Below are 25,000 nucleotides of genomic sequence, written 5' to 3'. Positions count from 1 at the left end.
AGCACCGTATCACGCCTGGTCTTGTGAGCTACTACTTGTGATCCAACTTCATGGTTAGTTCACAAAGCCTGATATTTATGACGGACTAATTCACTTTGAGCCTTTATCACATGGAAAACCTTTAAACACATGCAAAACTAATAACACAACCAATGATTGGTGGAAAACAAATACCATGACCAATCATTGTTCATGTTACAGGTTTTTGCGTGTACTAAATGGTAAACCAGTCCCTTTGGTTCAAGTTTAAGTAATACTGAGTAACAATGGCAGGAAAAAGTATAATATTTCAGCATCGTCCCTCTTGAAAGATGTTGATAGGTTTCCTTCATTGACTGCATAACCAGACGCATAACAAAAGACTCACCTCCTCTTTTCGGATTGACCTTTTTGTCTTTTCCTCCACAGCCTCCTGTTAAAATAACACAACATTTAATTCTCAGAAATAAACGGCGAGTTTTTAAGAACAACTCAGCCCTTAAAGCATAAGCGATTCCATTCCCCCCCCCCCCAGAAACAGCAAAAACGTTTGGAACTTCCAATCAGAAGTGACACTCAGTACAGGGCTTCAGCCACACACACTGTGACACAGCTATTACCTGTTCTCTCATGAAGGGCCTTTTAGATTTCTCCTCTATTGCCTTGGTGGAAAAAAAGGTGGAAAACTGAGTAAGCATAACCATTTGGCAAGATCTGCAAATAGGATTAGGATCATGACTTGAGACACAGGCTGAGATTCACTCAACACTTGAGCTTAACATAAAATAGCAATTACTGTAAAAGCATTATTATTCCTTCACAAAGACATCTTGGCAAGATCGGCAATCACTAAAACGTACTCGCCATGTTGAAAATTGTCAAGAAAAAAATATTTAATGCTTGCCGTTACTTGCAAGCCAAGATAAGGACAAATTTTGATTGAATGCCAGCCAATGTGTCTATAAAAAGGTGTTTGAATTCGGCCAAGCCCAACTGAGTGAGCCCAGTGCAGCAGGAGAGCTGAAGCAGTGAAACACGATGGAAAAAAACCCCACAAGACTGGCGTCAAGACAAGTGGAAAAGCACAGCCTCCACTTCAACCACTGCACTCGTGACCAAACACAGTGACCGCAAATCGCAGTGCTGCTTCTTATCAGTGCCGGAAAACAACACACCGTGCCCCCGTCACACAGCATTCCCAAGCGGAAACACACTATAGTATACCTGAAGTATTTGAGAATGCTTAAGTTTATATCACATAGTATAGTATTTTTGTCACACGTGGAGCTGCAAACAGTGAAGAAATGCCATTCGAACACGCACAAATATAAAATAAGTGTTTAGGTCTGGATAAGTCAAATCTCAAGAGGCCAGTTGATTCAAAAGCATGATTTTCTTTTTTTTTCATTTCAATTATGCCATTTTGAAATAATACATTAAATTCTGGTCAGAAATGAGTTATCCAGCTTATGGGTGCAGCTTGGCTCAAGTGGATCTCACTCAACTGATATAAGCATCTTAACAATACCTCCTCTTTTTTTGATAAAGTCGTTTTTTCTTCAACCTTTTTCTTTGATAGTAAAGATTTATCTTCAACCTCTTTCTTTGCTGTCATAGATTTCTCTTGAAAACCTCTCTTTCCTATCCCCGGTTTCTCTTCAACTTCCTTCTTTGATAAAACAGGTTTCTCTTCGATTGCTTTCTTTGTTATCACCGGTTTCTCTTCAACCTCTTTCTTCCCTATCTTAGGTTTCTCGTGAATGTCTTTTTTTGCTATCACCGGTTTCTCTTCAACCTCTTTCTTTGCAATCAACGGTTTCTCTTCAACCACTTTCTTTGTTGTCACTGGTTTCTCTTCAACCACTTTCTTTGTTGTCACTGGTTTCTCTTCAACCACTTTCTTTGTTGTCACTGGTTTCTCTTCAACCACTTTCTTTGTTGTCACTGGTTTCTCTTCAACCTCTTTGTTGGCTATCACCAATTTGACTTCAACCTCTTTTGCAACCACAGGTTTTTTTTCAACCTCTTTATTTGATATAACAGGTTTCTCTTCAACGTCTTCCTTTGCTACCACCGTTTTCTCCACAACCTCATGTTTGGTTATCACAAGCTCCTGTTCAACCTCTTTCATTGATATAACAGGTTTAGCTTCCTCTGATGTTACCGGTGGTTCTTCAGCCTCTGGTTTTGTAATGGAAGGTTCTTCCTCAACCTCTTTCTTTGCTATTTCTGATTTTTCTTCAACCTCCACTTTCGGTGGTAATGATTTTTCAACCTCTGTGTTTGAAATAATAACTATTTCTTCAACCTTTTTATTTGATGTGACAGTTTGTTCTTCTACCTCTTCCTATAAAATAAAATTGAGTTACAATTCCTGCCAAATTCATGAACTAACACCCCACAACTCAAACATCCACAGTAAAACAGTCATACTTCGTTTTCTATGCACGATTCTTTTGGATTTTCGTTTTATCATATGGATTCATAAGGCAAATAAAACTAAATATCACAACACAAATATTTTCACTCAAACAGGTACAGTAAAAATGCACATTCCAGACTGAGGGACAGAGGAATGACACACCTGTTCTCTCAGGTAGGACCTCCTGGGTTTCTCCTCCTCCACCTCCTCCTGCGGTGCCTCCTCCCCTGGCTCCTCTGGCTCGGCTGCGGGTTCCTCCTCCTTCTCCTCCTCCACGGCCACCTCCTCTTCCTGAGGCTGCACCTCCTCTTCCACCTTTAGTTAGTTTATTGAGGAAAGAAGATAAGACATCATTTTAAAATACACACACACACTTTCCTCAGGATAACACATTAAAGCAGTGGTAACCTGTCCCTGGAGATCTACCATCCCGCCTACCATTTCAGTCCAACCACAACAAGATTTTGTCAGGTGTGACAAATTAGGGTTGAAATGAAAACCTACAGGATGGTATCTGAAGAAACAGGGTTGGTGACCACAAAGTATGACTTATGTCTCAATGTGAAACAACACTTAAAAAACGGTTACCAATTTTCACGTAAAAAATTTCACAAGACATTACAGAATCATCAATAACAATCACAACCTTGTCCATGAAGGAAAAACACCGCTGAGCACTAACGCATTTTCAACTCACCTCCTGCTTCTTCTCCTCTTTCCAGGTGTTGGTTTCGGGCGCCTCCCCGCCCTCCTCGCCGTGGCCCCGCCCCCTGCGCCCCTCAGACGGCTCCTCCCGGGTCTCCCCGTTGCCGTCGGCGATGGTGGGGTCCAGCTCCTTCTGCCTCTCCAGCGCCTCCTTCATCCTCCTCAGCCTGCGCTCCTCCCGCTTTGCCAGCCGGTCCAGGAGCACCTGGTCGTCCTCGGTGGCTGGCTCGGTCTCCGTGGTTACCGTCTCCGTCACACTGTCAATCAATCAATCAATCACTCTGTCACGATAGACCACTCTACGTGTCAATGAACGAAAGAGGAAATTCCATCAAAATATCAATAATCAACCGATCAATAATGCAGTAAATTGATCAATCAAAACATGAATCAATAAATAGTCCGTCAATCAATATGCCAGTCAATCCGTTAAAATTGAGTAAGTAAAATACAATTAGGCTAAATAAACCACAGAAATGGATAAAGGGTTAGCAATCAGTATATATTCTATAGATTTATTTTTTATTTTTTTGTCTGGAGTTATGAAGTCACATAGTCGGCATCTGTACATGCACACTCACACACACACACACTCCGTAGACACAGATGCTCATTGACGCTTTTTCTTCAATGGTCTCGTCGGACAGCAGTCTGGATTGTTCCGTGAGGGTGTTGAATGGCGGTTTTCCGGGTATTTCTGCTTACACGCCACATAGCTGAAATGTGTGCGACTGTGGGTACTCATCCGACAGCTACGCGCGCATATACCAGCGAGAGGTTAACGAATTCTGACTCAACGGTTCGGCAGACGCCCAGAACTGGCGGCTAACGATAGCAATGCCATTGTGCTCAGATGAATGTGAGCAATGTGTATCTGCTTGTTTCTGGGGGCACAATATATGCCCCTCCCACTTTCTTCAGTTAAATGGGGGGGGGGGGGATGCACTTTCTCAAGGTCTGAAGTATTACCAGAAGTAAAATTACCATGGTCATTACACAGTGTTGGGTAAGGAGTCCTTCACTGTGACCTAATATGTGAGATTGCTATTGTGTCAAGGTCTACTAAGTTGTTTTTGTATCACCAAAACTATGCAAATTTGACCATTTTAATGTCAAGCTGACACTTCACCTGTCGTAACTGATCTTGCAGACTCCAGTCAGAAGTGTCGCACAGCTGTGACTGGTTGGCTGAAATTAAGAAAAAAAAGTTGCCACGGCAACAAAGCTATTTGGACTGCTACTTGTTTATGACTGAAGACATTTTGTTAACGTAGCTTAAAAGCTGGCGGAAGATTTGAGGTTGCTACAGTAACAATGCCGCTGAACTATAAATTCAAAACCTTGTCCAAGAAAGTTCAGACACTGAGGCATAAATTAGCTTTAAGGGTCTGTTCCTATAATATGACCAGAGGTCCCGAACCCGTGCCTTCCCCCGCAGTGGCCTGGCCTGGACCCCTGTGCTGCAGAGATCCCTGTCCTCCAGCGCAGAGAGAGCCTCAGCTGGAAGCCATCGGCGAGGAACAGACAGCGGAGAGGAGAGCGCGCGGAGCCTCGATTCGTCATGGATACGGTTACAGCAACCGGAGTTTCCTCTCTGAGGGAGCGCGTTACACGCATGCATTATTGAAAGAGCGGGAACACGCAAACGGACCCTTCTGTTCCCTGGGTCTGGGTAAGGGGCAGTAAGCCTCAACACTGTCCTTTTTTATTTGCCTTACTTTTTCTTCTAAGTTATTATACTCAGATGTGTAAAATCCAGGTTCAGAAAGTACAACTTCTCCCCAGTATTCTGTTCCAGCCACCTGTCAGGGAGGTCATGTTTTGGGGGTTACCTAATGGGTGGTGTTACCTGCTGAGGGGTAGGTGAGATTGGGTGGGGTGTTATTTGTTGGTGTTACCTGATGGTGGAGTTTCCTGTTCTGCGGTTAGGTTTATGGTTGGAGATAGTTACCTGTTGGTAGTGTTTCCTGTTGTGGGGTTAGTGTTATGGCTGGCGTTAGTCTGATAGTTACATGTTCATGGAGTTTCCAGTTTTGGGGTTAGGGTTATAATTGGAGATAGTTTCCTGTTGTTGGGTTCGGGTTATGGTTGGCGTTGGTTACCTGTTGGTGTTGTTGATCTCGGTGCTCTCCGTCGCCGTGGCGACGTTCTCCTCGTTCTCCCGGTTGCGCAGTCTCTCCTGCCGGGCCCTGCGTCTGCGCTCTCGAGCTGCCTCTTCCTCGTCATCGTCATTCCTCTGGTAGCTCACTCTGGAACACACACGAGCACACACACGTCATACTCTGGGCTCACAAAACCCACAAACGCCCCACAAATGAGATGGGACAGGTAATGGGGCAGCCTGTAGCGTCGTGGTTAAGGTACATGAAGGTTGGTGGTTCGATCCCCAGTGTAGCCATGTTAGGATCCGCAGCTGTTGGGCCCTTGAGCAAGGCCCTTAACCCTACATTGCTCCAGGGGGTCTCCTGCTTAGTCTAATCAACTGTAAGTCACTATCCAAATAACATGTAATAATGTAATATTGGGGGAGAAAAATGGGGTAAAATGTTGAAGGCTAATGTTATTTCATCCAATGACAGAGGGTCATTGTGCACCCCACTCCTCACCACACAGAGACAAGCCAATTACCTGCTTTTAGGACATCTGGGGCCAGCCAGGTGATATGTTAAATACGGGAGTGACCATTGGTGGCCCCATAAAGACCCACCGACCACCGAAGTCCCCCTTTCCTGTTTAACTGGCCTGAATTATAAATGTAAAATGTTGGAACTATAAGAAATTGACATGGAATATGTCAGCATAAGTTAACACAGAGAAGGGGCATCCGCTAAGCTAATAAAGCTAAAGATAATGCTGTAACTACAGCAGGGATAACTTCACTGTCGTGTATTCTGCTAATCCAAAGATCTGATGTTAAAGAGTGGCCTACACAGCCCTCCCCCCTCTCTTACACGCTCCTTTTTGTACTGAGGTAAGGCGTTTAGACTACCAAACATGGAGCTGAACCAGCTGGGGCCCGCAGTGTTTGCGAACCCAAACTTTCAATGGGCGGAAGGAATGTAAACAGAGAGTGCGTGTTGGGTACACAACCACTGGCCTCCAGAATACCAAGCGTTCTCCCCTGGAGGCGAAGCAAACCATCGGTAACGGTCTGGCTATCTCTGTGTGCAATCACACTTCCGCCAAGCAGTTCTTGCAGTACTTTACCTCCAGCTATACGTTTTTTTTTGGCCAAAACTCCATCTGCCATTTTTTTCCAGTGCAGATAATGCAGCATGTGTTTTGGTAAAAAAAAAAAAAAAAAAAAAATGCTTGTGATTTATCAGCCAAAGTATGGAAAAGCGGAGAGAAAAAACGAAACTGGAAAGCTCAGATTCTTTGAAGATCAGACAACTTTCAATTCTCGGTAATTCTGTGTTTCCTTATTTTGTTTTTATAATTATTTTCAGCTTTTCTCCAAAGAAACTCGCCAGAGATGTACTGTATGCTGAAGTGCTTTTACTATCCGATGCATAATCATCTATTTTAGTGTGAAAGTTAAGTGAGTTAAGTGAACTTTATTTATTTATTAAAGTACTAATAGGGCCACCACATATTTATGTGTGTGTGTCATAGCTTATCATAACTGTATTTAGTTAATCAAAGCAAAAAGCTAAATATTTCAGAGAGTGAGACAGAAAGACAGAGAGAGAGACTGCTACATTCCCCCGAAAACAATAACATTCCGAGAACCATCTTGTTCTTCCAGTGCAGAGTGTATAAAATATTTCACTTGACTGGCAAACATTCATAGAGAGATTTTAACAGCTTATTAAACTGCTTAGGATTCTAATTCTTAATAGTTTAGTTCTGGTGGGGGTAAAAAAAAAGCTTAAGCATAGGAGCTAGTTCAACTTTGCACACGGTTTTTCATTCACAAATTGATTCACGGTGATGAAAACGGCATCTCGTAAGATATTCCAACAGCACTCAGAGTGGTCTGACAAAACGCGTCTTCGAGGAAGTGCATTCACCGCCTGCTGCAGAGGAGACCAGATGACTCCAGTCAGATAGAGCGGCCGGAGCGCTGTTAGCACAAAGAAGTAACGGCAGCCAAACATTTAAAAAATGACAATAAAAACAGAGAGAGAGAGAGAGAGAGAGCGGGCCAGAGAGGAAGGACCTTCACCGTGGCCCTGCTCCGAGGATCCAAGAGAGCTCCTCATTCCCACGCTGAGCCCTACGCTCTCTCCCTCTCCTCTCCTCCCTCTCCTCCGCTGCCCGGCAGAAAGGCTCCTTCACGGGGGCCTGGTAAGCGTGACGGTGCCTCAGCCCCCCAGGTTCACGGAGCGGGGGGGAGAGAGTTTGAAACGGACCATTGATTACGGACGGACATTATTTCCTCTCTGCTCTTCCTGGCTTCTCCTGGAATGATTTACAGATGTTGTGGTGCGTGTGTGTGTGTGTGTGTGTGTGTGTGTATGTGGGTGTCTGTGTGTGTGTCCGTGGGGTGCGTGTGTACGTGTGACTGGGTGAGAGTGTGTGTGTTTTGTGTTTGTGTGTGTCTGTACAGGAAAGATTGTGTATGTTTTTTGTGAGTGTGTATCTGTGTGTCTCTATGCGTGTGTGTATCTGTGTGTGTGCATTTGTGTGTGTGTGTTTATATGTGTGTCTGTGTGTTTGTGAGCGGTGGGGTCAGACCTCAGAGAGAACAGAAATTAAACACACCCCATTGGGGGTAGTGAACTGAGAAAGGTTAGTCGAAACGAAGATCAGCTGAAAAAAATGTCAGCATTGTTTCTGTTGGAGAAGTCCCAGCAAAAGAGAAAAAAGAAACATCCTAGTTCCACTAGGCCACAACAGTACTGCCTTCAGAGCCCGCAATGGTCGACTAGTCAAGTAGTAATACTAAGTTAGTGGCACAAGTCAACCAGTTCTACTGTACTTGGTATCATCTATAAATAAGTACTTTTGGACCACGCTTGTGTACTGTATGTGTTTACGTCATAGTTTATGAAGTTTGTCATGCTAGTCATAGTCAATTCCATAACTGTGAACTGCAGCTGGCTTTAAGAGTGTTAATTTGAACATTTTTGTAGTCACCGGCAGCGCTCATAAACCTTTTGAAAATGCGTACTGTACGTACATTGATTGGTAAGCTGCCCCATAAAAGAGCCGCGTAATGGCCAGGGAGGGTTATTTGTCTCCTGAGGGAGGGAAAGAAAAAGAAGTAGATGAAGAAAGGAAAAAAAAGAGAAAAAAAAAAACCCCTCCTCCTCTCAGACACCGAACACTGGAACATTCCGGAGGAATATTCTGTTCCGAAATAAAAACAGCAGTCAAAACATTCCAGAGTCTGCAGCTTTTTTCCCTGACCCGGCGCTCCGAGCGGGGAGGCAGGATGATTCCGACGCGGGAAAGAAGCCCAGAGCCGAGCAGGCCCCAGGCTGGAGTGTGAGAAACTGCAGGCCCCTGCAGCCACCAGCCTGCCTGTCTTCCTCGGGTTTTTCCTCCTCCGGCACTAAAACAATGCCTCACCGGGACCGGCGGGCGGCAGAAGTGCATGGGAAACTGCTCCGATACTGTGGACTTAACTGTTCAACAAATAAGTAAATGCTTTTTTTCCTCAACGCCTTGGTTAAAAAAAAGAAAAAAAAGAAAAAAAAAGTAAATATTTGAACTATGTGAACTAAGGAGCAGCCTGAACTCGTATTCCTTAAGTTGGCATGCCCCCTGACTTACTAACAAATGTGAATAAAACAATCCTCTCCTGTAAAGTCCAGAGATGCCAGCCTTGGCCATCTTAAAACTTGAGCTGGTTAAGCTGGTCACAAGCTTGTCGAGCTAGGTATGAGCTTGTCTGAGCTAACTACCTAGTCAACCAGCTGCCAGCTGTTTCAAAACATAGCTTTAGCTGGTCAAACCATGTAGAGCTGGGAGCTGGTCTGAACTGCTCAGCCAGCTAAACCACGTCGAGCTGGGAGCTGGTCTGAACTACTCAACTAGCTACCAGCTGTTTCAAAACCTAGCTTGCGCTGTTTTTGTTCAGCAGGGCCCACAGTGCTATACAGACAGATGGCCTCCATGCTGGCACAGCTGAGCTCTCCCAGTCTGTGGGTGGAGGAGGAAGGGCCACTGCAGGCCCCACTGTCCAGCGGCAAGCAAGGCCCGTCCTGAGACAAAACTTTCTCCACGCAGACAACACACGGTAGGAAGTTTACATCTGCAAAGCTAATCACCGAAGACCCACAGCCTCCCTACTCACTTCACTTCCTGTGTCAAAGGTCAAGAGAGACACTGCTGCACAGGCTATTTAATTTAGCATTGACCCTCCTGCTTATCTTGTATCTGTTGAGCTGTACAGTGACACGTACGGTATACATAATGCATAAACCGTAATACATACAGCAGAATACCACAACAGAGAAAGGCATATATGGATACGCCATTAAATGCTGCCATGTATACATACACTGTGGAATTAAACAAACAGTGGAGGAAAATGGTCATTATATTTGACCTTTGCTCTTTATAGTTTATAGTTTACAGTTTATAGCAGGGAACTCGGCAGCGCTATAGCAGGCAGTAGTTAACGTTTTAGATGGAGAAAGCTGTTGTATGAATGCATGTTAATGAAAAGTGTGGGTAATAAGGAATGCACCAAGGCCATAAAAAAAGTTCCTGGGGAGGAAGTGACAACATAATTACAAGCTCTTTCTGCTAATCATTCCCAATGACAACAACAGCTGAGAAAAACACTAAAACTACAGTTTTATCATTAAAGAACCTTTTCTCCTGAGAAGGAATGTAGTTAAGAGTTCGATTTGTGAGCTACAAAACCACTTCTGTGTCCATTAAAATAACGAAACCACATAACCAGGAAAGACTAAAAACACAAATGAGTCCAGACACTTTGACAATAAGTTTAAAATCGAATGTGTTTCCTTGGAACAAAACCCAAAAGCGTTTCCTGGGTTACACTTTTAGCTTTTCCTGTGCTGTATATGGCTTAGTTGTTTTGTTGTTGCTATTGCAGTTTGCTTGGCAATCTGTGGTTTTTAGCGAGAAACTGCAGCTGTTCCTCTGAAAGTTTCTCACACTGTTACGACGCAGCAAAGACCACCTCGATATGTCTGATACTCCTGAAAAGTGGCTGGGAGTAGAAGAAAAATTGGCTATATGTTGGAAGTTCTGTTCCCATGGTAAAATAATTAGCCTTCCATTATCCCTTGGGGCAAAGCACTTCAGCCTAAGTCATTCAGCAGACACTGAACGATTATAAATTATCTATAAAATACACTCACTGAGCACTTTATTAGGTATTTATTAGACTTGTTTTTTTCTGCTGGTCACAAGCTTGTCGCTGTAGCCTATCCGCTTAAGAGGTTTGACGCGGTGTGTGTCTGGTCATCTTTGCCCTGGCTTCTAACTGATCAAAGAAACCGACCACAACAAACGGATTAAAAACTAGCAATTTTAAGGTAATCTCAGTGAATGGTGGAAAAGTTAATACACTGGCAGTAGCTCACAGGAAGTAAACCATCAATACATAGACGTACATGGACATGGAATTTGTAGAGCTTTACATTCTGCATGTGGTCCATTGGCCTTACCTAGCCAACATGGTAAGTAATCATCATAACATAAATGTTATATGGATTAGTAATGGGGCCAGCTAATTTTACACTTTCAGTCCCCTGGTTCCCAGCATATCGTTTCCTCACTGTTAACGATGTGTTTATCAAGATGCTATTTCAATCACTTGACCTTAAAAATCATATCATAGCGAGATTTTAAACGACTGCGGCCTACTCTTCGTCAGTGTATTTCCATTTGCTTTTTTTGGCAAGAAGAGTCACGCACACCACAGCCCAGCTTTTAAAACCAACGTTTAAGTTGAAGGCAACAATTACACACACTGTTCTGAAGAAGGCAAATAATGTGAAACAGTTGTAGATCTATACGTAATCCCAGAACCGCGTTGTGGATTTGACGCCTTGCTTATTAGGATACTTTTTTTTTGCGGCTTAACTATGTGCTGACAACGAGGCCACTTAAAGGGAATGTTTACGCCTCAAACAACTGAACTAATCTACGGGAACACGAGGGTAGTGAGATAAAGTTGGCACTGGCAGGCGCACTGCTCCTCACTGTAAGTGATGCAGATTGCCTGCGAAAACCTGTCTGGACCTCAGATATGGAAAAGTGAACTCTGACAAAAAACAGGGGGGCAGGTGGAAGAGCGGGGGGGGGGGACCGCAGCTTGCTTTCCTTAAAACGGCAGAAGTGAAGTGGCGGTGACGGGGCCGGACGTCAGAGATCAGTCCTCCTCAGACTCCCACCAGGAGCTGATGCGATCCGTCCTCCCGCCCGACGGCCCTTATATGGCTGGCCGGCGCAGCACAATCGGGAGGGAAGGGAAACTCCAGCAACTCGGAAAACCACCCGCGCCACCCTCACAGTAAACATTCTTACTGCTCGGGCCTGGCGATCTCACCGTCTATGAATCCCCGGAGAAACGCGTCTACCCGATGAGGTTTCGCCAAATCAAATGGATTGATTTTTAATAGATGATGATGGTTTGAAAAGTAGCAGTTTTTTTTTGTGGTTTAATTTAGAATGAAGTCTCAATATTTTTCTTAACTTACAAATAACATGTTTAATTTCACTAAAAGAAGTTTAGAAAATGTAGTAACAATAACCAATATTAACTTGAACAAATATGAACAAAGAGGGTTTAAAATAATAATAATAATAATAATAATAATAATAATAATATTTATAATAATAATTGAATCCAAGCCTGTCAAATGTTCCTCTAAAATTAAACTAGCATGTCATCTGCCCACTCAACCATAAACAATCTTTAATAACCCTCTGCAATCATACATGCCCAAAACAACAAAAAACGACTACTGTTACATTTCTACAAAACTCCATATTTAGCATTTTATTCTTGACGCTTGACAGTTCCAAATTTTCCAGTGTAGTTTCAAGGTGCCAACAGCAGAAATGCAGCTGATTTCATGTTGTGCTGTGAAAACAAACCACTAAATGAATTTATAGACTGCCACGTTCAACCTACTACTCAATTACTTTTAAGCAATTAGTTTCTCTAGCGTAAGAAAATGCAGATCGTTTAAAAATTTGGCATGTGCCTTTTGGCCCTGAACTGGCTCATTTCAGTTGCTGTAAAAGCTCAAGCTTATTCAAGCCGGTCCTTTTCCAACTTTTAACTGCAATTCATGACAGAAACCAGATCAACAAAGGTAATTTACAAGCGTAATAAAAGTAAACATGGCATGCAATTTCCCATATATGGAAGTGTTAGCATGCTGTACAGCAACCCAATCATGGTCTTTCGATACGAAAAGGCGAAAGCCAGTGTTCGCGAACATTTCCAAGCATTGACGTGGCAGATTGACATGGTTTTCTCAATATGAATGTGTGTAATATCTGCAGTGCCAAAAATGCTAACTCCATTATGTGGGCAGAACTGGGTGTTCTGACCCTTTGTCCAGGAAATTCAACCCAGTCCACCTGGACTCAGTTCAGTTCCTCTTTATTCAGGAAATGAATTGAAATTCAACTTGCAAATTGAAAAATATCCATAATGTGGTTTTTCCATGTCCCCCCCCCCCCAGTTTAGAATACCAAACTGTATTCACCAGAATTGCTGGTGAATACAACTGGGAATTCCAAATTGAAACATATGCATAACGTTCCATGTGGTTTTCGTTCATGCTTTTACCCCCTCATATTCGGAAAACTCAATCGTATTCATTGGTGCAGCAGCCCCTGCTATTTTCAGATGAGCGTAGACGAGCATTATGCTCTCCTCTGCAATGATGTCACGCCACCGTCTGTTTTCTACCTAGAGTTCATACTCCACCAGTTGAGCTTAGAGACTACTAGTTGCGCTCACAGTCCACCAGTTGAAGACGTCACTTCTTGGGAAGCTTTTGCAAGCAGACTAGAACAGACCCTTGACATATACCAGACTGTGGGGCCCATCCACACACTGGAACAGAGCCTTAACAGATACCAGACCATGGGGCCCATCCACACACTGGAACAGAGCCTTAACAGATACCAGACCATGGGGCCCATCCACACACTGGAACAGAGACTTAACAGATACCAGACCATGGTGCCCATCCACACACTGGAACACAGCCTTAAAAGATACCAGACTATGGGGCCCATCCACATACTGAAACAGTGCCTTACCAGGATGAGCCATCTTGAAGCCCCGCACCAATGAGGAATTTTGAATCCAATTAATTTCAGGTCATTTTCTCTAAAGGCGGTGCTATTCCCTTTAGCTGTTACTGAACACCCTATTTAGCACTGCTCTGCCCACCCTAACAGTGGCATCTTTATGGCCTTCTGTCTGACTGCAGTGGAGCCAAAACATTACACTTCATTCACATTACATTAAATTTACACAGCGTTACATTTAGCATATGGTCCTGAATGGCAAACAGAACGAGGTCCATACGTGCATTCACCCAGTTTAGAAGAGCAGCCAGTATCTACAGGACATTTAAGGCCAGATTTACTCAAGAGTCTTGCATGTGGAAGAGAGAGATCCAGCAAAACCAAAATTTCAGGCAATTTGGCCAATCAAGATAGTAGCTCAAATGTGCAGAAACTTAGTCTCATAGGGCCAGAAACAGCCCAGCAAGAAGTGAGAGAATCAACAACTCTTGTTAGCAACTGTCAACTATCAAATATCCTGGCAAATGTATGAAACGGGCCTGTCAACATGTCCAGATTTGAGCTGAGCTGTAAAGTGCTATTTTGCATCGCTGTAACTGACACTTCTTGGGCAGAGGCCCCAGATTAGGGGAGATTTACCGACAGTCGCCGTTCTGTCGCTGACTAACAGGGAAACCGATCTGTGCCAGGGTGCTATAATAGTTAGAGAACTGGGCTTATTACCCAAAAGGTGCCGGTTCAATTACAGTGACAGTAGAGGTACATTTCTGTTCTTCAAGGATCAAAGGTTCCAAATGTACCCTGAAAGTACAGTAATGTTATCTTTGGGTACAAATGAATTTACCAAGCAAAAAAGGTACTAATTCATTACATGTATAAATGTATGTATCTATAGGGTACCACCCCAGCATACCTTTTCAGGCACTTTGCACACCTTTATGTCTAGTATAGTGCTGAATTGCTTCAGTTAAAAAGTAAAAAACACCTCTACATTGATTATAGCCTAATGAGCGTATAGGCTACACATTTGCCAGTCCGTGCCAGGAGCCCCCCCTTCCAATCATCCTGACCACAAACAAAATGAGATGATGCTTGGACAGAAATTCTCATGGGGACAAGAACTGAATTGACCCCCCTTCCACCACCACCACCCACTGGCAGGAAAACTAGCATTCCTGAAACGTTGCATTATTGGGGCTAAAGATATCCTGCATAACTAGTGAGAAGTGGGAGTTGAAAGACTTATTTATTTATTTCAATCTGAGATGCAACATCTCTCTGTCCGTGGGACAGGCGGGGTGAGGGTTATTGAGACTCGTTACGGAGACATTCTTAACATCTTTCGGAAAGTGGAGGAGGACGGCCAGTAGATATTGACTGTCCTTTTGTTTTTCTTTAAAAAAAATCCCAAAACCTTGAAGTAAGTCCAACAACGTGGGGGGGGGGCTCACTGGTTCCAACTTGGCGTGAAGATCAGAGGCCATCTTGAGCACTAGAAGGTGGGGCTGGAGGTGTTTCAGACGGCTGAGAGCACGCCGGCCGCATAGGTAATGCACTTAAGGGCCGTAGCAGACTCCACCCTCCCGGCGGACTCCGCTCAGACTGAAATCTTCCTGTACCTACCATAACCCTAAATCACACGCATTGTTTGACAGAGCTTTATGTGTCCACTAAATGCTTTTATCTACCGCTGCCCCTAACGATCGCGGCCCCAGATTAGACACTGACTGAGCGAGGCAAGGGTTGCATGAACACTCACACAGCAGAGATCATGTACATGAGTTTGGAAATGTGAGCGAGCTCCAGAACATCTATTACAGAAGACCACGTCACTTTGAGCTGCAGTGAGAGCAGGACTGCTCCCTATGGCTGGGGACCTTGGTCAATAGCCTGGCAAGACGGTTGCGTCTCTTGATGTGCAAAATGGCTAACCAACATGAGCCAATCTCAACAGGCATTTTAGTCTTATATTGAGACTTAAAATCTTATTTCTGTTGCCTTTTTGCTGATTTGACTGGATCTGATGCTGGCACCAATGCATTCCACACAGCCCGACCCGATTCTTCATAGGCTGATCCGGTTCTACACACAGGCTGTGACCTGGTTTTACACAGCCTGACCCGATCCACATACAGTCTGACCTGGTTCTATAAAGGCTGACCCAGTTCTACACAGACTAGCCAAGTTCCACCCAGGCTCACCCGGTTCTACACAGGCTGACCTGGTTCTACCTGCACTCAGGTGCACCTTACCTCTCCGCCTCCAGACGCATCTCCTCGCGCTTTTGCCTCCTCATCTCCCGGCGACGTTCAAAGTCATCTTCCATAATGGCCACTGGATCCATGCTCCCCCTTTCAGGCTGAAAAGGACATAGTCATCACTGTTAGCCATCGCCCTCAGCCATCACTGTTAGCCATCGCCCTTAGCCATCACTGTTAGCCATCGCCATTAGCCATCACTGTTAGCCATCACCTTAGCCATCACTGTTAGCCATCACCTTAGCCATCACTGTTAGCCATCACCTTAGCCATCACTGTTAGCCATCACCTTAGCCATCACTGTTAGCCATCGCCATTAGCCATCACTGTTAGCCATCGCCATTAGCCATCACTGTTTGCCATCGCCCTCAGCCATCACTGTTAGCCATCGCCCTTAGCCATCACTGTTAGCCATCGCCATTAGCCATCACTGTTAGCCATCACCTTAGCCATCACTGTTAGCCATCACCTTAGCCATCACTGTTAGCCATCGCCATTAGCCATCACTGTTAGCCATCGCCATTAGCCATCACTGTTAGCCATCGCCATTAGCCATCACTGTTAGCCATCGCCATTAGCCATCACTGTTAGCCATCGCCATTAGCCATCACTGTTAGCCATCGCCCTTAGCCATCACTGTTTGCCATCGCCATTTACCATCACTGTTAGCCATTGACCTTAGCCATCACAGTTACTGATCGCCCTTAGCCATCGCACTTAGCCATCACCGTTAACCATCACTGTTAGCCATCGCTATTAGCTAATGCTAATCACACTCCATAAAACAAAAACTCAGTGCTCAGGTGTCAAAGTGTTTGACAGCATGTTTTACTTTTTTCTTTGGCCAACATACTGTGTTTTGGATTAAATGAATTTGCATGATGGACGGGAGTAATGTTTTATAAGGAGGAGAAAAGGGAAAAAAAACTTCTGGACATAAATATTTGTCCTTAGTTTTGAGTTGGTTTTGATAAAAACACATGTCACTTCCTTTTCCAAAGCAGTGAAACCTCGCCAACAACTGTTTGTGATGAAAAGGGACAAGTGCTTGGCGTTTTAATGAGAGTTAAAGTCGAGGGCGGGTTTTAATGGAACCCAGACTGCAGATACAATAACATCTGTGTGTGCCGTCAGGAAGGGCCCTGTCACTTCCTCGTGGCAGAATTTGCTCATCACCTGCAGTTTTATCGAAGGTGATGAGCACAGGGGGATCTGCAGCGACAGGACTTTTCCGGTGCGCTTTCACACAAACAGTCACTCTCAAAATAGTCCTCCATGCTCTCTCTCTCTCCCCATGGAGGGGGCTACATGGCTGTTCCTAAACTCCTCTGAGCCCCCCCGCCACCCCCCAAAGCCCCCGCCACCCCAAGAGTGTAGACATTTTCTCTGACCCCACCCCTACTCAAACGTTAGCCGCACATATGTTCAAATATGGAATGAGAGGACGTGTTTTTCACATGCATCTTGTGACCCACCTCAACCCTGCAGACGGTCCGCTGGGGGCTGGCGACCCTCAGGGATACACTAGCGGAGTATATACATCCTCTACATGCGTCTGACTGACCAACTGCTGAACCCTGTTATTTTTAATGCATAAACTCTTATTCTTTATTTGTGGGTCTTGCGTCAAATGGTAAAAAAAGGTACACACTGTATATGTTTTCATGTGCTTAATAAAAAAAAAAAATTATTTAGCAATGTACCATCCATCCTCATATACATTTTACTCTGCAAAGCATCGTTGTGACAGTCTTCTGTAAATAATGCTGCACAAACAAAATTGAATTGAATTGAATATAAATGTGAATACACTCATGGTATTGAGAAAGTACTCGTTAAACATGAGTTTAAACATCCGTTGACCTCTTTTTTTAACCCATAAACTCTATTTGAGAGTGTTACTGCAGGGTTTTTGTGGTAAGCACTGTGTTGACATTCTTGCGCAGAAATGATGTGCGTTTGCTGAGTGGTTATTTTCAGCACATCTGGCAAGCTTCTGGCATGCAGGGCCCCGCCCGGGTCCAGCATCCTGTTGTCTCTTGAGCCCCGTCCCTCCGAAGAGGAAGTCAAGGTACAGATAGCAGAGCCCAGTCAGCCAGAGATACCCAGCCAAAGCCACAGCTGAATCCTGCTCCTCCAAAAGGGGTCGTTTGGTTAAACGAATGTCCGTTAAAGATAATTCATATTTGACCCAATTCTTTCACCGTTTTTTTACATCCAGCCTTCATTCTCACTCCAGAGGAGGTGTTTTGTCATAGTTGGCATTTCTCCAAGAATTATGAACTTATGAAAACTCATCTGTATCTGAAAATACAGTGCGGTTTAAGGTTCTTCGTAATACCCGATAACCAGCAAAGCGTTGTGTTCATTTTGCACGCTTTTGAGATTTGGTGACTTTTGAGCATTCAGCTGATGCACCTAAAAGATGCAATGTACACAAATGCAGGCTTTCAACCAACGACAGGAAAAGATCTCAAAGACACCGTGCGCCAATTCTCTCCAATTCTCAGTAGACAGGCTGACATTCTGTTTGGTCAAATTTGGCACGTTGACAAACACAATAAGGTTTCAAAAATAGTTCTCAAACTCAAGGCAGTGAACCCTGCAGTTTTAGGAGAGGGACGGGCCGTCCCCACAAACAGAAATGCTCACTATGTGAACGCTCAAAGACGTGCAAAACAAATTTGTTTCTGAAGTTATGAGGGCCTTCGTGTCTGCGATAACATTCCCAATCCCATGCCCCGCAGCCTCGTGTAAATACCTGCGCTAATCTCCAGATCTCACCGCGCCGGAAAACCCGGAGAGTTCGGAAAGAAAGAGAGGGACGGGGAGGGAGGACGTCGCGGGAGAAACGGCAGGATGTTAACTCAATCAGTAGCAGAAACGCACTCGTGCTAAAACGCCAAGGGTGTGTTAAACTCTCTTACCCTTGGACCACCCAAGAAAAAAAAAAAGAAAAAAACACCCGAACCTTACACCGTAAATCTCTCTGCGAGAAAGCGCACGGGGAGGGGTAAGAAATGTCCTGCGTACCTTAGCTCTGTCGCTGCTTAGCCCATGAACGATTCCCCACCACCTCCTCTGTCTGGCGTATATCTCACCCGCAGCAGGACAAAGGATTCCTGCTCTGCCTTTCACCAGCGATAACTACCAGAAAAGGAAAAGCCTGCCTCCTCACTCGCTTTCTCCCTCTCTCTCTCCCCCCTCTCCCTCTCCCTCTTCCTCTCCCTTTTGGCTATCCCTCCCCTCTCCCTCTCTCTCCCTTCTCTCTGACTTCCTCTCTCCCTCTCCCCCTCTCTCTCAGCTCTCTCACGGCTCTCTCTCTTTCGCCCTGCTCTCTGCTTCTCTCTCCCTCTCTCTCTTTCTCACTGCTCTCCCTCTCTCTCTCACTTTCTCATTGCTCTCTCTCCCTCTCTCTCTCTCTCCCCCTCCTCTCTCCCCCCTCTCTCACTTTCTCATTGCTCTCTCCCTCTCTCTCTCTCCCCCTCCTCGCTCCCTTTCTCACTGCCCCCCCCCCCCTTTCCCCCCTGAAGACGTTTTGTTCACTCATTGTTTACAGAGCTGTCACTGGTTAGCTGAAGTCAGTGGTGGAATCTGGTGAGCTAAGGCTGGGCTCTCACAGACTGCTTCCTCCATCCCAGTCAGACTCGGAGCTCCACTTCCTCTGGCATCCCGGCCCTAAAACAGCACCGCGGGCCTCAGACAGGAAGCCCAGGGGCCGAGAGCGAGAGGTGCGCTCTGACCTTAAAGCATCGCCTTCGACCGACCGGGTCTCGCATCGCCCTCCCCTCCGCCCCCCCCCCACACGACCACAGCACAGCCTCCCCACCTTCCACAGAGGCCCGGGAAACGCTAACGCTAACACGACCACACCACAGCCTCCCCACCTTCCACAGAGGTCCAGGAAACGCTAACGCTAACACGACCACACCACAACCTCCTCACAGAGGCCCAGGAAACACTAAGGCTAACACGACCACACCACAACCTCCCCACCTTCCACAGAGGCCCAGGAAACGCTAACGCTAACACGACTGAAACGCTAACGTGCCGGAGGTTGATGGGAACCGTAGCAGCCGGTGACAGGAATGCAAAACCTTATTTTTTCATATGTTCTTTCCTTATGTTCGTGCACATCGTGGGAATACCATAACAAACAACTAGTAAAAACATTGACTGGTTAAATGTGCTCACTTGCATTGTTTCTTTCAGAGCGTGTTTGTGGAAAGATTAGTGAATAAGTGTTTGTTATTTCATATTCCAGCCTGGCATTGCTAATCATGCAATAGAAACAAATATCTTCTATTTCCCCCTCCTCTTTGCTACTAGAGATCAATTAAAACCACTTGTACACAATGTTGTATGCATGTCCAAGCTCAAGATTTGGAATGTATAGTTGAACATGAAATTATTCTCTACTGGAGGCCAAGGTTGGGGGGTTTTGGGGTTGGGGTTGGGGGGGGGGGCAGGGGGGTGGTGAGGGGGGTGTGATATAGTTGATGAAAGGGGGCCCACTGCTTTTTTCGAGACAAAAAGTTCCCGACTGGAGCCTTCTAAGAAAGGAGAGCAATGGACGCGTTTGCTCGGGAGGGAGGGAGACCACCCATGGTTTGTTAAAGCTAGCGCTCAGTCTGAGAATAATGCCCTGCACTGCCTGTCCGTGATTCATAGGAATTACATCTTCTGAGTCCCTCCTCAAGTGCTTCACAACACAGGGTCGCCCCTCTCCCTCAACCCTCCGCCGCTAAATGGCTGTTTTCGGCCGACTCAAAGAGCGGTAATGCCACACTTAGAGAAAATTACAGCTCTGCGGCGGCGTGGCGGGACTCACGCGCCCAAACTCGCGCGCCCAAACCCGCGCGCCCAAACCCGCGCGCCCAAACTCGCGCGCCCAAACCCCAAACTCACGCACCCAAACCCGCGCGCCCAAACCCGCGCGCCCAAACCCGCGCGCCCAAACTCACGCACCCAAACTCACTGAGAGCGCCTCCTACACCGTCAGGACATCGACTCGCGCTTCTCCTTTCCGCCAAAACATAACATCTGGGCGATGGAGACAGGCCCGCGCAAGCCCGTCAGCAGATCGGTGTCCTCCAGTCGCGTCTGTAGCTCAGCGCTCGACTGGGGGAGAGGGGTGGTGTCTGTAGCTCAGCGCTCGACTGGGGGAGAGGGGTGGTGTCTGTAGCTCAGCGCTCGACTGGGGGAGAGGGGTGGTGTCTGTAGCTCAGCGCTTGACTGGGGGAGAGGGGTGGTGTCTGTAGCTCAGCGCTCGACTGGGGGAGAGGGGTGGTGTCTGTAGCTCAGCGCTTGACTGGGGGAGAGGGGACCGGTGTGGTGTCTGTAGATTAGCGCTCGACTGGGGGAGAGGGGACACTGTGGTGTCTGTAGCTCAGCGCTCGACTGGGGGAGAGGGGTGGTGTCTGTAGATTAGTGCTCGACTGGGGGAGAGGGGTGGTGTCTGTAGATTAGTGCTCGACTGGGGGAGAGGGGTGGTGTCTGTAGCTTAGCGCTCGACTGGGGGAGAGGGGACCGGTGTGGTGTCTGTAGATTAGCGCTCGACTGGGGGAGAGGGGTGGTGTCTGTAGCTCAGCGCTCGAATGGGGGAGAGGGGTGGTGTCTGTAGATTAGTGCTCGACTGGGGGAGAGGGGACCGGTGTGGTGGAACGGGAGGAAAGGGGGGCACAAGTGTTTTGTGTTTTCCGAGGGATTGGAAACGTAATTTAAAAAAATTGTGTCCAGATGATGGGAGGAAGGAAGCGACGACGACAACAAAACGTTTTTAGCAGAAACGCGATGAAAATGAATCACAGAGAGCAGAGGGAGCCTTTATTTACTGTGAATATGCTTCTGTGAATTTCCTAAAGGTGCTGGCAAAGTCCACCAAACTCAGGGATCAGATCACTGTTTTTATGAAAAAAAAAACACTTTTTGGGTTGTGTGTAATGAATGCTGGAATCAAATGGAAGTAAATTCAGGCTACATTACATGGGTGCACCATTGCAAATGCAAGCTAATCACAAATACAGGCACAGCTGCATAAACTATTAATGAGAATTCCTTGTGCAATACTACAAGTAATAATACATAATAATAATACAACAATATACAGTAGCTGGGACATTTCCACTCCCCCTTCCAATATTAGAAGAAGCTAAATGACCCTCCTCGGTAATAATAACAATTGCTACAGGACTTACAAGCTGCTCTTTAAATTTCACCTTCCCCTATCCAACTTTTTCCTACAGGTTCCACAACTACTAATTCTAATAATAATAATAATGATAATAATAATAATAATCGTACATTGTGCATTGTTTAATTCAGTAGCTCCTCAGCTTTCCCCAGACTTCCCAACAGCACCCAGGTCCTGCAGTGTGAGATTTCATTTTATACGCACATAAATCCCCTTTAAAAACTCGACACTAACAACCTGAGCGCACCCATAAAGATTCCAGCCGGGGCCTCCCTGCAGCACTGCGATGTGGCAGAACGCTCCTTCAGCGGCCATCAGAGGCTTCAACGGAAATTTGCCTTTTCGTATTAAAAAATAATTACATTTCTTAGTTAATGTAATGTAATTTAGCCTTTATTAACACAGGGTAGGTTAACTGAGTGCACGTTGATTTACACTATCACCCTGTCATCCGCCCTAATCGGCATGTTTTTGGATTGTGAGGAGGAAACTGTACCTGGCAGAACTCCACACAGAAAGGCCCCAGTCAGGATTCAGACCAAACCATTCAAACCAGGATCCAAAAATCCAGGACCTTCCGGTTGTGAGGCGACAGTGCTATCCACTGCACCACCATGCATGCTACACATGGGCACACTTCACAAACTGTGTCCCTGACCACGACTTGTGTGACAGCTGCACTCCACTAGTGTGGCCGCTGAAAAGACTAGCTCAACACCACTTCCTGCTATGTCCCCAAGTGTGCACTGCAAAAAACCAAGTCAACCAACAACTTAAAGTATTTTAGTCTCATATTGAGACTTAAATCTTATTTTGTTGACTTTTTTGGTTAAATAAGATTAAAATATTGCCAATGAGGTAAGAGTACGTTTGACTCATTTCAACAACAATTCTGTATTTTCAAGACAGAAATACATTTTTTGAAAAAGGGAACTACCCACTGCTACTAACATCGGACAAATTTCCCTCAATAAAAAAAAAATGAAATGAATGGATAGTTATAAACCCCTCTCATTCACAAGAATGTGCAATGTCTTGGAAGACGTTTCAGTGTTGGAAATTTGCCCGACTCGTTTGATTCATTTCAAATCATAACAGAGTTCAAAGGTAATTTAGAACAATAAGAAGTGAAAAGTTCTTACAGGGACAAAGCCCATGTTTGTGTTGTTAAGCAACTGTAAGTGCCATATTGAAGAGATTATTATTTTTTATATTTTTTTACCCCTAGTGCTTATGAAGTTAATTAAACTGTCAAGAGCCAAACAGGGACGAGGATGAGCTATTACTGAAAGCCATTTCCTGCGATTTCCCTTTTTCACTTTCAGAATGAAGGGAGCGCATTCCCTCACATTTATGTCACATTTTCGCCTGTGAGTCGGCACCCTTTCGCTGTGAACGTCCAGTTAACACCGCTCGGCTCAACTTCCCTCTTCCACTGCCGCTGGAGTTTATTGTCTTGGAAAGAAAATATGAATTTTATCTCCGTTCCCAAATGAGATGTGTCGTGTGGCCACACCACCTCCTCGCTCCCAAAGTCGGCACGCACAGTCGCCGTAGCTCCAGAGAGGAATCAGACTAATGTGTATCAGAGCGCGAGGTATCGGCCAAGTACACGGATACAAAGTTGTTTAAATGCGGTCATTACAATTCATTTGCTTCTCTTGCACTAGAAACTACTTTTAAAAGATTTGGCAACGTTTCGTGGATCACTTACTGCCAAAAGTCATGGTACATTAGTACGCCCATTGGGTCTGTTTGACTTTTATTTCTTTTAAAAGTGTTTTTTCTTTTGTTCGGCAAATGCTAATTTTGTTTCTTTTATGCCCTGGCCTATGAACGAATAGTTATTTGTGTACTGTGTAAACTGCCGTCTTGTGTGTTGGCTTTCATTCAGAACATTCTGGAAAAAAATCCAGAGTCATCTCTGTGGGTGCGGTGGAGCTTTTAGCACAAAAATGGCTGTGCGTTTACCCCTCCCGGGGTCCTCCGACACCACTGCACCTCTTCCCACAATGCCCCTGTGTTAATTATCCCTATGTCTTCAATAGTATAGGGAGGTAAGATGCTCAAGCGCTGGATGTCATCCCCCAAACAAGACCACAAACAGCGGAGCACTAACTGCCAGCGTTTGGGTTCTTGCACGCTAAATGATTTTATTGGAATACACAGCGTAATCCAGGCTGAACGCTGACAGTTTCAGTTACATTTTAATATTTCATTTTAAATGTGTTTAATATGGAAAAATTGTTGGGTTATGACAGTTGACAAGAAGGGCATTTGAAAAGGTCAAATTCAGATTTTTTGTTTTTTCTAAAGCAACGATCTGCATTGCAGATGCAGGTCCAAAGGTCTGTTTACAGCATGTTATTATACCATATGGGGAATGGGGGTTATATTTCATAAATTGTTAGGTGCACCCAGTGTACATCAGTTCTTCTGAGCTGGCCATTAAAGTGGAACACTCATAAGCACCGGATTATACTTGACTAATTTAAATATGTAAATGTAATTTAATTTAACCTTTAAATACACACAGTAGGTTGACTGAGCACACATGCTCATTTACAGCAACTGCCCCCCCCCCACACACACACACACATACACACACAAACACACACCCCAGGTAGCCTAACCTGCATGTCTTTGGACTGTGGAAGGAAATCAGTGGCACCTAATTAAGACTTTGAGTGACACAACCGTTTGTACCCCCATACTAATAGAAATACATTGCCAAGGTCTTGTCTTTTTCATGTATTTCATTTATTTTTTTTTCATATTTTTAAATGAACTTATTTTAAGAAAAGGGCGTTGAGCATTATTTTACACATGGATAGCTCGACGCGCAACACTAGCAGTGAAACCGCCCAGTTGTTTGTGGCTTCTGCTTTTTAACCGGGGTTTTTTCCGTTTACCACCCTGTCACTGGGGGGCTAAATTGCGAGGTAAAGGCAGCTGTTGGGACGCATAGAGCAGACCCGGTCTGATCTACATCCAGGAAGACTGCACGACCGGGTCCCCACTGCCACCCACTCATTTCTGGATCAGAGCCTCTTTCTGAAGTCGCTAAGCTGTAACTAAATATACCGCTAGAAAAGGCACAAGTGTTGCCAAAACAAGGCTTCCCTTTGTTCCGTCGGTGTGTCTACACACCTCCACCGGCTGCTGCTTCTCATTCTCGCTGTAGTATTACACCAGATCCTATACAGTTCTAATAATAATAATAATAATAATAATAATAATAGT

General features: G+C 45.1%; 1 protein-coding gene across 5 annotated transcripts in view; it reads right to left on the bottom strand.

Annotated features, from left to right (window-relative positions):
- The window catches only part of LOC133135860 (non-muscle caldesmon-like), a 62,271-nt gene that overhangs the window by 13,934 nt on the left and 23,337 nt on the right, over positions 1–25,000 (bottom strand). For 2 of the 5 annotated variants that reach the window (XM_061253174.1, XM_061253177.1), the window contains exons 1-8: positions 18,598–18,768; positions 15,559–15,665; positions 5,209–5,355; positions 3,099–3,363; positions 2,564–2,716; positions 1,508–2,326; positions 600–641; positions 368–412 (exon numbers count right to left, since the gene is read on the bottom strand). In XM_061253174.1, the coding sequence (XP_061109158.1) occupies positions 368–412; positions 600–641; positions 1,508–2,326; positions 2,564–2,716; positions 3,099–3,363; positions 5,209–5,355; positions 15,559–15,650 (1,563 nt within the window). In that variant the 5' untranslated portion in view covers positions 15,651–15,665; positions 18,598–18,768. Of the gene's footprint in view, positions 1–367; positions 413–599; positions 642–1,507; positions 2,327–2,563; positions 2,717–3,098; positions 3,364–5,208; positions 5,356–15,558; positions 15,666–18,597; positions 18,769–25,000 lie in introns of those variants that run through there. The other 3 variants (XM_061253176.1, XM_061253178.1, XM_061253179.1) reach the window with 3 other exon arrangements.

Source organism: Conger conger, chromosome 8 (genome assembly GCF_963514075.1).
Source record: "Conger conger chromosome 8, fConCon1.1, whole genome shotgun sequence".
Taxonomy (NCBI): Eukaryota; Metazoa; Chordata; class Actinopteri; order Anguilliformes; family Congridae; genus Conger; species Conger conger.
The sequence above is the reverse complement of the archived record's forward strand: the minus strand, read 5'-3'. Positions and strand labels throughout refer to the sequence as shown.